Source organism: Mustela nivalis, assembly GCF_964662115.1.
Source record: "Mustela nivalis genome assembly, chromosome: 17".
Classification (NCBI taxonomy): Eukaryota; Metazoa; Chordata; class Mammalia; order Carnivora; family Mustelidae; genus Mustela; species Mustela nivalis.
Genome location: NC_139036.1, coordinates 14,856,397 through 14,870,593, shown reverse-complemented (window position 1 = coordinate 14,870,593; position 14,197 = coordinate 14,856,397). Strand labels below are relative to the sequence as shown.

At 50.4% G+C, this 14,197-nt stretch overlaps 2 protein-coding genes across 5 annotated transcripts in view; one reads left to right on the top strand and one right to left on the bottom strand.

Moving 5' to 3' along the window:
- SMCR8 (SMCR8-C9orf72 complex subunit) overlaps window positions 1–6,941 on the bottom strand; it is a 13,558-nt gene extending 6,617 nt beyond the window's left edge. Inside the window, exon 1 of the mRNA XM_082706887.1 lies at window positions 3,878–6,941. Coding sequence (XP_082563013.1) covers window positions 3,878–6,237 — 2,360 coding nt within the window. The 5' untranslated portion in view covers window positions 6,238–6,941. The remainder of the gene's footprint in view (window positions 1–3,877) is intronic.
- TOP3A (DNA topoisomerase III alpha) overlaps window positions 6,748–14,197 on the top strand; it is a 27,763-nt gene continuing 20,313 nt past the window's right edge. For 2 of the 4 annotated variants that reach the window (XM_082706879.1, XM_082706878.1), the window contains exons 1-3: window positions 7,268–7,403; window positions 11,739–11,798; window positions 13,670–13,745. In XM_082706879.1, coding sequence (XP_082563005.1) covers window positions 11,770–11,798; window positions 13,670–13,745 — 105 coding nt within the window. In that variant the 5' untranslated portion in view covers window positions 7,268–7,403; window positions 11,739–11,769. Of the gene's footprint in view, window positions 7,404–11,738; window positions 11,799–12,754; window positions 12,829–13,669; window positions 13,746–14,197 lie in introns of all 4 variants that reach the window. The other 2 variants (XM_082706877.1, XM_082706876.1) reach the window with 2 other exon arrangements.

Below are 14,197 nucleotides of genomic sequence, written 5' to 3'. Positions count from 1 at the left end.
CCTCAGGCCCGGCCGTCCCCAGGGAGCTCTGGCACCCTACATCTCCCCACAGGTGTCTTCCCACAACACTCCTCACCAGGGGGCAAGGCAGCATGGAAAGCGGCAAGCCCACACCTCTGGTCCCAGTGACACTGCAAGGTGACTGAGAGCCTCCGGCTTCACCTCCCACACCTTAGATTCCTTAACATCCGTCCCAATGCCGGGGGTAGGCTCTGGGTGGATGCGAACACCGAGGCCCAGAAAGGGACCGTGACTCACGCAAGGTCCCCCAGCTGCAAAGTGGCTGAGGCAGGACTCAACCAGGGCCTCTGACCCACCTCCTAGCACCTCCTCCCATCCGTACTGAGTTGTCCAGGGCTTGTTCCTGCAACTTGGCAAGCAATACAATTTTCCTTCATTCTGATGTAAAATAATGGGAAACCAACATGGTTATCTGCCCATCGCGTACCCACAAGTGATGGATCCAATGCATGAGCATCTCCAGGCAGAAGGCCTACTTTAGGGGGAAAAAAGTCAAGCACTAATGCAGCTGGCAGCTATGGAGGGGGGAGTCTTTAAAAATGGTTCATCATCAGAGCTGGTTTTCACTGCAGTCCAGAGCACCTGAGTGGGGAGAGACTCTCCTGGGTCTCAATTCTCAGATTCCAGGTTAACCTAGCACACAGGTTAACCCAGCTCCCGCAGACCGGAGCTCCCCCCATTCCCATCTCCACGCTGGGCAAGGAAGTTCACGGCCACACAAAGGCCCCTCTTCTACTATGACTCTTTAATGCCCATCCTCAGATGGGCATCCTCCTGCCTCCCAGTTTCAGCACTGGTTCTGCCAGCTGGGGTGACTCACCACTGATACCCATAGCTCTGAGCACTTCCTCAAAGGGCGAGCACAGCAAAGGATGTTACATTCTTTCCAGACGTGACCCTTTCCTGCAGCTCTCCACACATGAAGCCTGGGAAGCCCGGCTCACAGGTGCGTTCAACAAGCTTTGCTGGGTGAATGAGAGACAGAAGAGGCCTGGTCCAAAAATCCACAGGGCCGATCGTGGAAGCATCAGAACCCACAGCGCCCCTCCCTACCTGCCCTGGGCCACAACTCCACGGCTTTTGTCTCTGGATACATTCAGATGGTGTCTGCCACCTACCTCCCAGGATTTCCTCAGGAGAGCTGTGGCAAATCCAGTCCCCACTCCAGTGACATGCCCCCTAGCGAACAAGGCCTAGAGCCCCCGCACACTATCTTACACCAGAGCAGGACCCTCTGGAGGCAGCCCTTGCCATTCCCCAACACCTGTGCACGTCTAGAAGGTCTGGGAAGGTGAGCACTGGGAGACGCTCCCCCTCTCGGGACTGTTTGCAATGCTCTCGTCTGTCACTTCTGATGGGCCTCTCGCCTCCTCAGAGGGATGGCTAAAGGCTCTGAAGGTGGGCTGGTGAGGGCCCCACTCAGCATCGGCGGCCCTGGCCAGCCTCCCTTCAGCCTGTGTGCATCCCCGCCAGGTTATCAGAGACACGCTCTCACTGATCAGACACAGACCAGATGCAATGGGCCTTTCCACACCCGCTCTCACGAGACAGGTCTTGGCAACTCCGTCTATAGACAGAAAGAGCCTCAGACGTCAAGCTGACAGTATGGTGACAGAGCGGGGACTGGTGTGAGGGACGCTCCCCAACCCCGAAGACGGTGCTCGGCCTGTCACGGGGATGCACCACGGCTGACTCACCTTATGATTCTGGCTGTGGGCTGAGGGGCTAGCGTTTCACAGTCCTCTATAAATATTTGGGTAATGATCATCCAGGGATCCAACCCTCTCATAGTGGAGGAGAGACTTGTTCATGTGCCCACAGTGGCTGACTACTGGCCCAGGACTCAGACCACCTCCTGCCTTCTCCTCCACCTCAGGGAGCCCACCCACCAGCTACCCTCTCTTGCAGCCACAGACTTTATAAACTGACCACAGCAGGCTTCCCAAGGCAGCCCCGCTCAGGCCTCAGAACCCTCAACGCCGTACTCCCGCTGGGTACCTGACGGAACGGAGCTGGCAGAAAAGATTACTTCTTTTGCCATCCCAGCCTGTTTTAAGGAGGGAATTTCAGGGAAAGCCTCTGGGAAGGGCAAGACTGTCGTGAGCCTGGTCCTGGATAAACCAGCTGACAACAGACTGAAGTGCATTTTACATTCTCCATCTTTTGGTGGAGAAAAAGGGAAAAGGGTCAGGGCTGGGGCGAGGGGAGACACTCGGAGAAGTGGTATGTGTATGCAAGGGACAAGAACCCGTTCTTCCACCAAGATCAGGGGCAAATGCGATCCCTGAAAAGCCCTTGCCTTGCTGGGACAGACAAGCTACACCTGAGCACAGAGCTGGCATCAGCAGAGGGACCAGATCCTGGGAGGAAGGACACAGTCTGCAAGGGCGCCCGGGGCAGCCTCTCACTCCCGAGCCTGTGTCTGCGCCCATAAGTAAGGGCCCTGCTCGGTCTCCTGGGCGGCCCGAAGAAGGGGCTGCTCCAGGGGTCTGGGCCATGTCACACCAAGTCCCCATGTCATCACTCTTTTCCCACACTGGCAAGCTCGTCCTCCTGGTGCCTCAGCCGAAGACCCCCAGCCTTCCCCAGGCAGCCCCTCCCTCACTTCCCACACGTCACTCAGTCTCCCCCTCTGTTTCCTTAAAACACACGATGCACCTGCTGTTGGCACTCCCCTTCCTGTCACCCATCTCCCCTGGAGAACTATGAATTCCTCCAGGCCAGTTCCCTTGCTCAGGCACCTCCAGACGACGCCCCAGCACCCACCAGCACAACCAGTGAGCCAAGGCAGTACGTGGAGGCGCCACCTGCTTAAACACCACTGCCACGACCCCGCGGAAAACCTAACACAGCAAGAGTTAGAGCGAGGGCGGGGTGACTCCTGCAAGAGGGGCAAACACAAGGCCACTCGAGTGACGGTGACCTCGCTGATACTAGGGAACAATGCAAAAGGAGAGTCAGAAAATTGGAACGAACGACTGCTGATTGCAGCGTGGCAGAAATCCCTTCTCTCTTCCCATGGGCATGGGAAGCACAGGCTGGCTGTGTCAGCACCCCTGTCTTACAGATGTGCCAAGTGGGTGCAGAGAAGGGAACGAGGAAACGGAACACCGTGCCTACTCCGAGGGAAAGAGACCCTTGGGCCAGACAACTTGTCAAGCAGTATTTGAAAAAAACACAATGAGTCTACTGCAACACAAGCATTGTGGGAAAATGAAATAGAAAGCATTCAAGCAGAGAAGTAGCTCTTGCATTTCTGGAGGTGGGGGGCGAGACAGCTTTCTAAGGACAGTGGAATGAAAGCCACGGGGGTCCCCTGATGTCCCTGTCACAGTGATGGTTGCCATCTTCTAGGACTATCACAGCCCTTTCTCAGAAGCCGACCTCTCCTCAGTCATTTACACCAGAGTGTGAATTTGAGAATCAGAAAGAATCTGAAATTTAGAAGTCTGGTTGCTCCCCAAACCTTAACGTATACCAGAGAAACTCCAGGTCTTGCCCTAGACCAACTGAACCAGAACCTCTGTGGGGGGCAGGGAGACGACCCAGAACTCCATGATCTAGAAAACTCTCCTAAATAATTCTGACACAGCAGGTCATGGGCCAGGGCTGGCAACCAGCACTGAACGGCAATCCCTCCTACGACGGATGACGAAACAGAAGACCAGAGAAAGGGAATGATCTGCCGAAAGTTACAGAAAAAGCTGGTGTTGAGGGCCCAGTCTAGAAGCCAGGTCCCCCTACTCTGGGCCCACCACGTGAACCTATGCACCTCCCCCAGAGGGCTGTACGTCCAAAGCCTCGTCTCTAACAGGATGGGGCCCTTCCCCACCCGCCCCTACGGGCAACCAGTTACCTCTGCAGGCCAATAAGCTTCCACTTCTGAAAATCCGTGATATGCAAAGGAGAAGAGACCCAGTGCTTCACCGGTTTGGCATAACGGCTGTGGTTGGGGACAAAGATGGACAGCGCCGTCACCAGCTTCCTCACTATGGCCTCGTCCTCCCCCAGGACCACAAGTGTCCTTCCGCTGAGCAGGGAGTAGATGGCCGGGTGGGCAAAGGGGTACTGACGGATGAATTTTAAGGCGTTCTGGCCGGCCCTCTTTTTATGCCTCTCGGAAGAGGAGCCGCTGGAATGAGCGGAGGCGGGAGTCCGGTCTGAGCTGGTGGAGGTTACACTGCTCATGTTGCTGGCAGTGTCCGAGCAGGTGTCCAAGCTGGTCTTACTGACGTCCCGGCTCGCCAGCAGGCGATCTGGGTCCAGTTCATCAGCAGGGAAGCCTTCGGAACTGTCGTCTCGGGAAGGGTTGGCATTTTCCAATGCAAAGTCCACATGGAACCCCTGATCCTTCTGCCTATAGCGCTGCGGGGGGATGCTCACCACTCCGTCCTGGTCCAAGGGCATGTGGGCTGGAGGGGAGAGGGGCACCCGCAGACTGTCACTCTCCTTCCCAATGCAGCAGGAGGTGTCTATTTGTGACGGGGGCGTTTCTAAGCTGCCCTCCTCTGCCTCACCCAGCTCCGGCGGGCTGACGCTGGCCCGGAAGTGGATGGCTCCGTCACTGTCATCTGCATAGGATTCTTCTTCATTAATGGCACTTGGGTAGCTGGCCTTAAAATCGTCAGGGATTAGGGCCTCCGAGGGGCAGGTGCTGAGGACTTCAATACTGTCCTCGCTGATGGTCCTGTGGCTGACCGCTTTGCTCCGGACCACCTGGGGGCTCAGTGGCACCGTGAGGCTGGCCTGGCTGTCAGACTTAGGCAGCACAGCGGCGGACTTCTCTGTGCCTAGAACCTCAATGCTTTCGCCACTGCTGATGCTCCCTTTCATATCCATATCCAGGTAGTCCAAGTTTTCCTGGGGGTCAAGACTGCTCATTTCTGTCACCTCCACTTCCTTGTACTCCTCATCTCCAAGTTCCTGCTCCATCTTGATGGGCACAGACTCCACACTGGACTTGTAAGAACCTACGCTAATTAACACTTGAGGAATCGGACATTCCTCCAAAGATCTGGAAGGCGGCCTGCCTGGACCAGGCCTAGGGGGTGCACTCTCTTGTTTCTCTGCCACCCTTTCATCGACCTCCACAAAATCTTCGAAGAGAAAATTTGTTATATGCTGTTGCTTTAGAAGTGCTCTGTCAATCTGGCTGGTCAGGAGGTAGCACAGGTCTCCTCTGAACATGTGCTCTATGTGGCTGAGCTGAGCCAGGGTCTGGGTGAAATATTCAGTGTCACAGAGCTCTTCCAAGGTCTTCAGCTTCTTGTCAAAACACTTGGTGGACTTTGCTTTGATGAGTTTTGGGGTATAAGCAGGTCTGCAGGTGTAAAGGTCTGTGTCAGCAGACTCATCAAGGTTAGAGGTAGCGGCTGCCTGGCTGGCCTGATCCTGGGTGTGTTCCGACTCCCCAGGACACGAAGCAGACCCCTTCAACTTTCGATGCGGGTACGAGCGGATCTGTTTCAGCAGGTCTTGATGTTCAATGATGGACTTCTCTACACTGGCCAGTTCATTGGCTTTCTCAATTGCCTGAGATGAGTAAAAGCCTTTGTCATTGGCTTTCTTCTGGATCTCCGTTTCCGTGTGCAGCACTGTCCTGGTGTAATCCAAGTCTTTCAGTTTTTTTTCAAGTTCTCCCGCAAAAGCCTTCCTGTTGCCTGTCTTCAAGCACTCAGAAGCTTTGGAAAATTCAGCCGAGAGCTCTTGAAACTGCTGCATGATTTTGTGCTGGTCCGCTGAGATATAAGCCATGCAAAAGGGCCTCACAAAGCCCCGGGCCTCTAGGTCGTACAGGGTAAGGTGGTGCACATAGGCAAAGGCTCCCTCCTTGGAGTCTCCCAGCACCACCTTGGAGTCCTCCACAAAGTTAAGCTTGGGGTAGGCAGAACCAGGGGGATGGCCCACAAAGGAAGCCTGGTAATCCACAGACATGATCCGCAAGGAGAAATAATTGAGATCGAAAGTACCAAAAACTTTGGTGTCATTGGGGATGGTCAGCAAGGGCTGGGGTCCCACCTGCTCCGAGAACTCGGAAATAAGGATGAAGTCCCGAGAGAACTTGGCCCCGGACAGTTTGGACCATGGGTTGGCTCCCTGGCTGGCGAAGGGGAAGAGTGGCACCGAGTACTCTTCGGGCAGGGGGGGCTCATTGTAAGGCTCCTCTTCGTACTCCTCCTCTTTGGTGAAGGCCACCACGTCAGGGGCGCTGATCATATTTCCAGATATACGGAGAGAACATTGAGAGGAAGTGAGAAAGAATGAAAGGGTAATCAACGCAGGGAAGCCAGGCCTCTGGAAGAGGAAGCAAAGTCCCTACGGTCTTCTTCGCGCCCTTAGGGCTACCAGGCTGCCCCTCACAGACTCGAAGCCTCGAACTCCCACAGTCCCGAGAGGTATAGCTCCTCTAGAGCCCTCAGAGGCCCATGGACTCCGCAGGTCCAGAAGACCAGGTAGGCCGGTTGCCCTCTTCCTCCTTCTTCTCCTCCGGCGAGAGCGTCCAGCGCAGGACACCTGCAGCGAGGTCACCGGCACTCCCCCGACCCCACCGCGACAGCGACAGCCCAGCTCTGAACCGGTGCCTAATGTGGGGCTACGAGCCGCCGCAAGAACCAGTCAAGCGTTGTCGCCCCCACTGCCCGAGGGCAGAAACCGTCGCGGCTCCTCGGACGCCACAACCTGGAGCCAGCTACCGCGGCGCCGCCATCTTGGTGTCACATGACTCACGGTTTCTGCGCCGCGTGACCCGGAAGCGTCCGCCTAGCTTCCGAGCGGGACAGAAAAAGATTGAGCGCGCGCGACAGGTCTGGGCAGAACCGTCCAGCGGCCTCTCCCAAGGAGGAGTCGACTCACCAACCGCTGTCGGGAAGCGAAGGAAGTGGGGCGGAAGAACGGAAACTTGCGGGGGGACCCGGGGGCGCAGGGAGGTCTGGGGATTGTAGTTCGCAGTCCCGGGGCGCTCGTGCCCGGCGGATGTAGCGCGAGAAGGCGGGCGGAAACGGGACGCCTTGGGTGCGGGATTCCTGGCAGAGGCAGCGGGTCTGAACTCCGGCAGGCTGAGGAGACGTGACGGGCCGCGGAAGGTGGCGCTGGCGGCTCCCGGAGGCCCCAGTTCGTTAAGGAGGGCGCCGGGTGAATCTCACGTCTGGCTTCTCCATCATGCGTGAGCACCCGGGGGCCGGCTGCGGGCGTGGGGCCTAGGGATGATCTTCCCGGTCGCCCGTTGCGCGCTCCGCTGGCTGGAACGGCCGGGAGCCCGGACCTTGTCCCGCGCTGCCATGGCGGTGGCCTTCCGAGGCGTGCGGAAAATTCTCTGTGTGGCCGAGAAGAACGACGCGGCCAAGGGGATAGCCGACCTGCTGTCCAACGGTCGCATGAGGCGGGTAAGGAGGCGTATTTCCGATCAGCTGTGCGGGTGCGGGAGCCGACCCCTCTTCTCTCACTCCTGGGTCATTGCATTCGCTTCCTGTCTTTTCCCAGTGATAGGCATGCAAAAATATAGTTAAGACGACGCTTCACCCGTGTACTTGAAAACCTTGTGGCTCCTTGTCCACAGCAGCGGTTCCCAAACTTGTCTGATAATCGGAACCAGCTGGGGCGCTGCCTGTTCTGTGGGTCTGGGGTGAGATCAGAGAAGTCTGTATTTTTTTTATTATTATTATTTATTTGACACAGAGAGAGAGAGATCACAAGTAGGCAGAGAGGAAGGCAGAGAGGGGGAAACAGGCTCCCCACTGAGCAGAGAGCCCGATATGGGGCTTGATCCCAGGACCCTGAGATCATGACCTGAGTTGAAGGCAGAGGCTTAACCCACTGAGCCACCCAGGTGTCCCAGAGAAGTCTGTATTTTAGCATTGGTCCCTGTGATTCGAAAACTCAGGTTGTTGGGAACCACTGAACAGAGTCCTTTAACTTGGCAGTCAAGCCCTGTCCGAGCATTACCAACTAACTAGCTTTTTGGGATTAGAGGGAAGCTCAGCCCTATTCCTACTAGTACAAACTCCAAGAACAGGCAAGTAAGGAATGAGTATGTGTCCTAGACACACTGCAGGTGCAAAGGAAGGGGAAAGTAAAAGATTTTGTATACGGGTTGGCACAGAGGCAGCAAAACTGTTCAGAAAAATCTGTCCAATTAAAGTGGATCCTGAGGGACGCCTGGGTGGCTCAGTTGGTTAAGCCACTGCCTTCTGCTCAAGTTGGGGTCCTGGGATTGAGTCCCTTGTCAGGCTCCTTGCTCAGCGGGGAGCCTGCTTCTCTTTGCCTCTGCCTGCCTCTCTGCCTGCTTGTGCTCTTTCTCTCTTTGACAAATACATAAATAAATAAAATCTTTTAAAAATATATATAAGGTGGATCGTGAAATGGTTTTCTGAAGGTCATTTCTAAGAGTATGGGGCAGAAGAAGTTCCCTGCCCTTTTCTCTTTAAACATCCCAAGGTTGTTAGACCTCCATTTCTAGCTCGTGGATAGTGGGAGCAAGAGCTGCCATTGTATCTGTAGAGTTCAGGCCCCTGACCCCTCACACGGAAAACTCCAGTAGTTTTCTCCCTCGCCTTTCACTCTTGAAATTCTCCATTGCCAAAGTGACTTTATAAAACACAGATACAACCCCAGTAATCCCCCACTTAAAACCTATATGGTTCGTCTTAATTGATGCAGAAAGCGCATTTGATAAAAATTTAATCCCCTTCATGAAAAAAGGTATTTTTTGAAAATCCTATTACTAACTTTAGCCAGAGGGTGAAAAACTGAAAGCTTTTCCTCTGAGATCAGGAATGAGACAAGATTGCCTGTTTTCACCATTGCTATCCAAAATTACTGGAAGTTCTAACTAAAGCAATTAGGCAAGAAAAAGAAATCTAAATTAAAAAGAATTAAAAATATGTTTATTTGAAGACAACATAATCTTATAGAATAGAAATCCTAAAGAAGCCACAGAAGACCATCAGTGCTAATAAATTCAGCAAAGTTGTAGGATATAAGATCACAAATTAGTAACAATGAACAATCCAGAAAGAGAATTAAGAAAACAATTCCGTTTACAATAGCGTTCAAAAACACATGGCGTGGGGGGGGCGCCCGGGTGGCTCAGAGGGTTATGCCTCTGCCTTCGGCTCTGGTCATGATCTCAGGGTCTTGGGATCGAGCCCCACATTGGGCTCTCTGTTCAACAGGGAGCCTGCTTCCTCCTCTCTCTGCCTGCCTCTCTGCCTATTAAAAAAAAAACAAAAGACACATTGAAGGGCACCTGGGTAGCTCAGTTGTTAAGTGTCTGCCTTCAGCTCAGGTCATGGTCCCGGGGTCCTGGGATCCAGCCCTGAGTTGGGCTCTCTGCTCAGCAGGGAGTCTTCTCTCTCTCCCTCTGCCCCTGCTTGTGTTCCCTCTCTAGATGTCTCTGTCAGCATAAATAAATATTTTAAAACAAACAAACAAAAATACCCACAAATTGAAAACTACAACCTTCTATGTGTATACAGTTTTTTCATGTTTTTTTAATATTCAGAGAGATAAATCTTTTTTTTTTTTTTTTTTTGGACATAGAGATCACAAGTAGACAGGCAGGCAGAGAGAGAGAGACAGGGAAGCAGGCCCCCCACTGAGCAGAGAGCCCCATACAGGGCTTGATCTGAGGACCCAGAATCATGACCTGAGCCGAAGGCAGAGGCTTTAACCCACTGAGCCACCCAGGCGCCCCCAGAAAGATAAGTCTTAATCCTGCGGTGCATTTAGTGGCAGCAGTGTGACAGTTCCTACAGTGCACTTAGAGAAGGATTTGTTTTTGTTTTTGTTTTTTAACAGAGTGGATGACACTGCAAAAGAAAGCACAAAAGCTATATTCTTGGTCTACCAGGCAGTTGTTTTTTTTTTCTTTTTCTTTTCGTTCTCCAGACTCCAGAAATACTGTAATTTGGGATCATCCACCCTTCCCTGAGCACCTCACACAAATGGGGACTTGCACATAATTGCGTTCTATTAAATGGGAATTATTGGGGGGCAGGTTTGAAATTTCAGGAAAAGCATTTCACATCCTCGAGGCTAACACTGGGAGAGGAAACCACCTGGATGAGCCCTGTTTTGGGGTCATACGAATGTTATAAGACAAGTTATTTCTCTTGAAAGATGTATCTAGAACAGTGGTATTTTTGTCTGCGTTCTCAAGAGACCCGAGGGACAATGGGTTTGCGCACTTTAGGAATTACTTGCGGCTAGGCTGGGGAGAGGCTGAGTAAGCAGATTTTAGCCTTGTTATATATCAGGGTCTATATTATTGTTTGTTAAGGAAGGCTTCAGAGCTTTCTTAAAAAGTCAGAAAAAGTCCCACTTTCTTAAAAAGTCCCACTTTCCTGGGGGAAAAAAGCTGCAGACACTGCTTCTGATAAAAAAAAAAGTCAGAAACTACTGATTAGACAATTTCTGATCTCTATTACTAAAAGGCTTAACTAGCAACTAGAGTTTGTAAAGGGGGATTTTTTTTCTTGGTGATATTGGCAACCAGTGAACTCTTAAGTATCTGATACTAAAATAAATTCCCTCTTAAAATTTGTCAATCTGGGGACACTGACATGGCTCAGTCAGTTGGGTGTCTGCCTTCAGCTTGGGTAGTGATTTGGGGTCCTAGGATCGAGCCCCATGTCTGGCCCTCAAGCAGGAAGTCTGCTTGAGAGTTCTCTCTCCCTGTTCCCCTTCCCCTGCTCATGTGTTCTCTTGCAAATAAATAAATTAATTAAATATTTTCTAAGGATTGTGATTATGCCTCAAAGAGAACCTCATTTAGTATTCCACTCAGAAAAATTCCACTCAAAAAAAAATAGTGAGACAGAGGAGAATCTTCTCGACACTGACCCTTATTGGCCCTGGAATATTTTTCCACTTCCCAGTAGGCCATTTTCTTATCTTCTGGGTAGTGTTGGTGCAAAACTCACATGTGTAACTACTGTTAATATCCCTGTTGAGGAATGTGGGATCTACTCAGAGAGAGTCTTAGTCATCCATGATTGCAAGCTGAAGAATTGTTTTATAGACTGGGTTCCAGTTCTGACTGGGGCTCATAGTATCACTGGATTTTTTTTTTTAATAAAGATTTTATTGATTTATTTGAGAGAGGGAACAGAAGCAGGGGCAGTGGGAGAGGGAGAATCAGGCTTCCTGCCGAACACGTGGGGCTCGATCCCAGGACACTGGCATCATGACCCAGGCCAAAGGCAGACACTTAACGACTGAGCCACCCAGGCGCCCCAGTATTACTGGATTTTAGAGCCAGAGGAGAACCCAGAGGTAACTTTATTCAAAAACAAATTGATGTTCAGAAAAGCGAACGACTTACTTGTGCTCACAGTTGTCAGGTATAATTGGACAGCCGGAAAGTAGTACAAGTAAATGGGGAAGAAGGAGAAAATTGTCAAGAGAATTATGTCTTAATCCTTCTGCTTTTAATCTGTGATACGACCTTGGACACTTCCATTCTCACTTATGAGAAGATGTGACGTTAGCTGACCTCAAGGTTACCTTCCAGCGTAAAAACTCCATGGATTCCACCAGTCGTGCTTGGAACTATTTTGAGGACCTACTTCATAAATGGTCTTAGTAACGTAGCCTAGTTTTTGTCTTTAGGACGTAATTTAGGATGTACAGTCTTACCGCTTACTAGTGCTCTGTTTCACCTTTAAGGCTGAGGAATCTCTTGTTTTCAATCGATCTATTATATTTTTGTTTTGTTATAGAGGGAAGGATTTTCAAAATTCAACAAGATCTATGAATTTGATTATCATCTATATGGCCAGGTAGGTGCTGTAATATTTCTCATATAGCTGAAATGTGCTTTAAGATCCATGGGCCATTTGGGGGTACATTCTGGAGTTTTTCGTTGTGGCTATAAAAAGGGCAGCTGTTTACTACAGGTCATCCCTAAATTGTTTCTGTCTTGAGTTACTTGATTGAGAAGAATGATCCTGGCCGCTGTAGAATAAGTCATAATCTTTTAAGAATAATGACTGTTAAGACCTAAAGATCTCTAATGACAGGTGACCATTTTATAATTTATATGGAAGTCCCACTTTTTAATTAAATGTGGTCCCATCTCTTTATAATAAGAAAGAAGCCAATACACAAGAGTTTGAGGAAACTTTAAATCCCATCAAAGTCATCCAGTGCTAGAATCAGAATGGTGATAGTGTTCCTGTGGTATTTGGCTTCAAAGATAGTGTATTTATGTTCATATCTTATTGATCAACTAGGTTTGGTTTTATTTTTTTAAAGGAATTTTTTTTCAAGAGCCATTTTGGGTTTTTAGAGCAAAATTGAGAGGCCAGTAGAGAGATTCCCTATAGAATTCCTGTCCCACCCCCGCCCGCCCACCACCGCCACACACACAAAACACACCACCAGCTCCCCCAACCCCATGATCAACATCACTTACCAGAGCGATGTGTTTGTACCGTCGAACCTACACTGACACATCATAGCAGCCAAATCCATACTTTACATTAGGGTCACCTCTTGGTATTGTACGTTCTATGGTTTGGATGAAAGTGTAACGTGTATCCGTCATTATAACATCATGTGGATATTCCCACTGTCCCTAAAGTCCTCTGTGTTCCGTCTGTTCCCTCCCCACACCCCACCAAGGCCCTGGCAACCCCCTGCCTTTTTTTCTTTAATAGATGTTTCTCCCTTTTATTTGGATGATTTGGGAAAATACGGTTGCTAGGAGACTAACTCGAATTTTGTTACCATTCAGAATGTTACCATGATAATGACTTCAGTTTCTGGACATTTGCTGGCTCATGATTTCCAGATGCAGTTTCGCAAATGGTCAGTACAATTCCCGGGGGAAGAACTTTCTGATTATTACAGTAAGTTGCGAAATGCTACAGGAATTTTGAGGCATGTCGATCTCACTGCAGAGCTTACAATACTCGGGCAACTGTCTCGGTCCTTTCAGACTGCTTTAACAAAATGTCATCAACTCGAGGGGCTCGTAAATGATAGAAATTTGTTTCTCCCAGTTCTGGCAGCTGGAAGTAGGGGATCAGGATACCAGCACAGTCAGGTGAAGGGCTCTCTTCCCCATTGCACTGCTAACCTTTCACCGTGGCCTCACCTGTAGCAGGACCTAGGGAGCTCTGTGAGGCCTGTTTTCTAAGAGCACTAATCCTGTTCATGAGGTACCATCACCCTAGTGACATCATCACCTAGGAGAGTCCCCACCTTCTAACACCATCACACTGGAGTTAGGATTCCAACATGGGTGTGTTGAGTGGGCAAACCATAGAGACCACAGTGGTGGCCTAAGATCAGCTGAACCATTGTGAATTTTTGCTGTACGTTTAGAACGAACAACCACTCGGATGTGTATTTCCCTTAAAGGAACCAGACCTGTTTCACGTAGCCACTGGATTACATTTACACTGTTGCAGACATGCACAGAAGAGTTCCAGAATTTCATATAGGCCACTCCTGTTGTCACAGAAAGCGGAAAATACTTTGTGCAGAGGGTAGTAGCCTTGCCTTTACCCCTCTGGCGGTCTCATGTAGGTCTTTTTCTGTTGGGGGTCTATCAGAGAGGACACTGGAGCAATTTTTTCTCATGAAAATGGGAGACTTTCTGTCCCGTGCTGAAGTTGGATGTGTTTTGTTTTCATTTCTTTTCTAGGCAGAGCTGCAATCCCCTGGTCCTCTTTGAAGCAGAAATTGAAAAGTATTGCCCGGAGAATTTTGTAGACATCAAGGTAGGATGTTCTGGAAGACGTGTGGTGCTGGAGTTGAGCAGCTTCGAGTAGAAAATAATTGACCTGCAATTCCTGTGTTCAGAATGCATTAGAACTCAGAGATCAAGTTTCCCACCACTCTTAGTACCATGATTTTATTTATTTTTTCAGCATAGTTTTTTTTTTTAAGATTTCGTTCATTTATTTGACAGAGAGATCACAAGCAGGCAGAGAGGCAGGCAGAGAGAGAGGGGAAAGCAGGCTCCCCGCTGAGCAGAGAGCCCAACGCGGGGCTTGATCCCAGGACCCTGAGACCATGACCCAGCTGAAGGCAGAGGCCTAACCCACTGAACCACCCAGGCACCCCTTTTTAGCATGTTTTTTAAAGATTTTATTTATTTTAGAGAAAGAATGTGATCGGGGGAAGGAGTAGAGGAAGAGAAAATCCCAAGGAAACTCCCCACAAGTGTGGA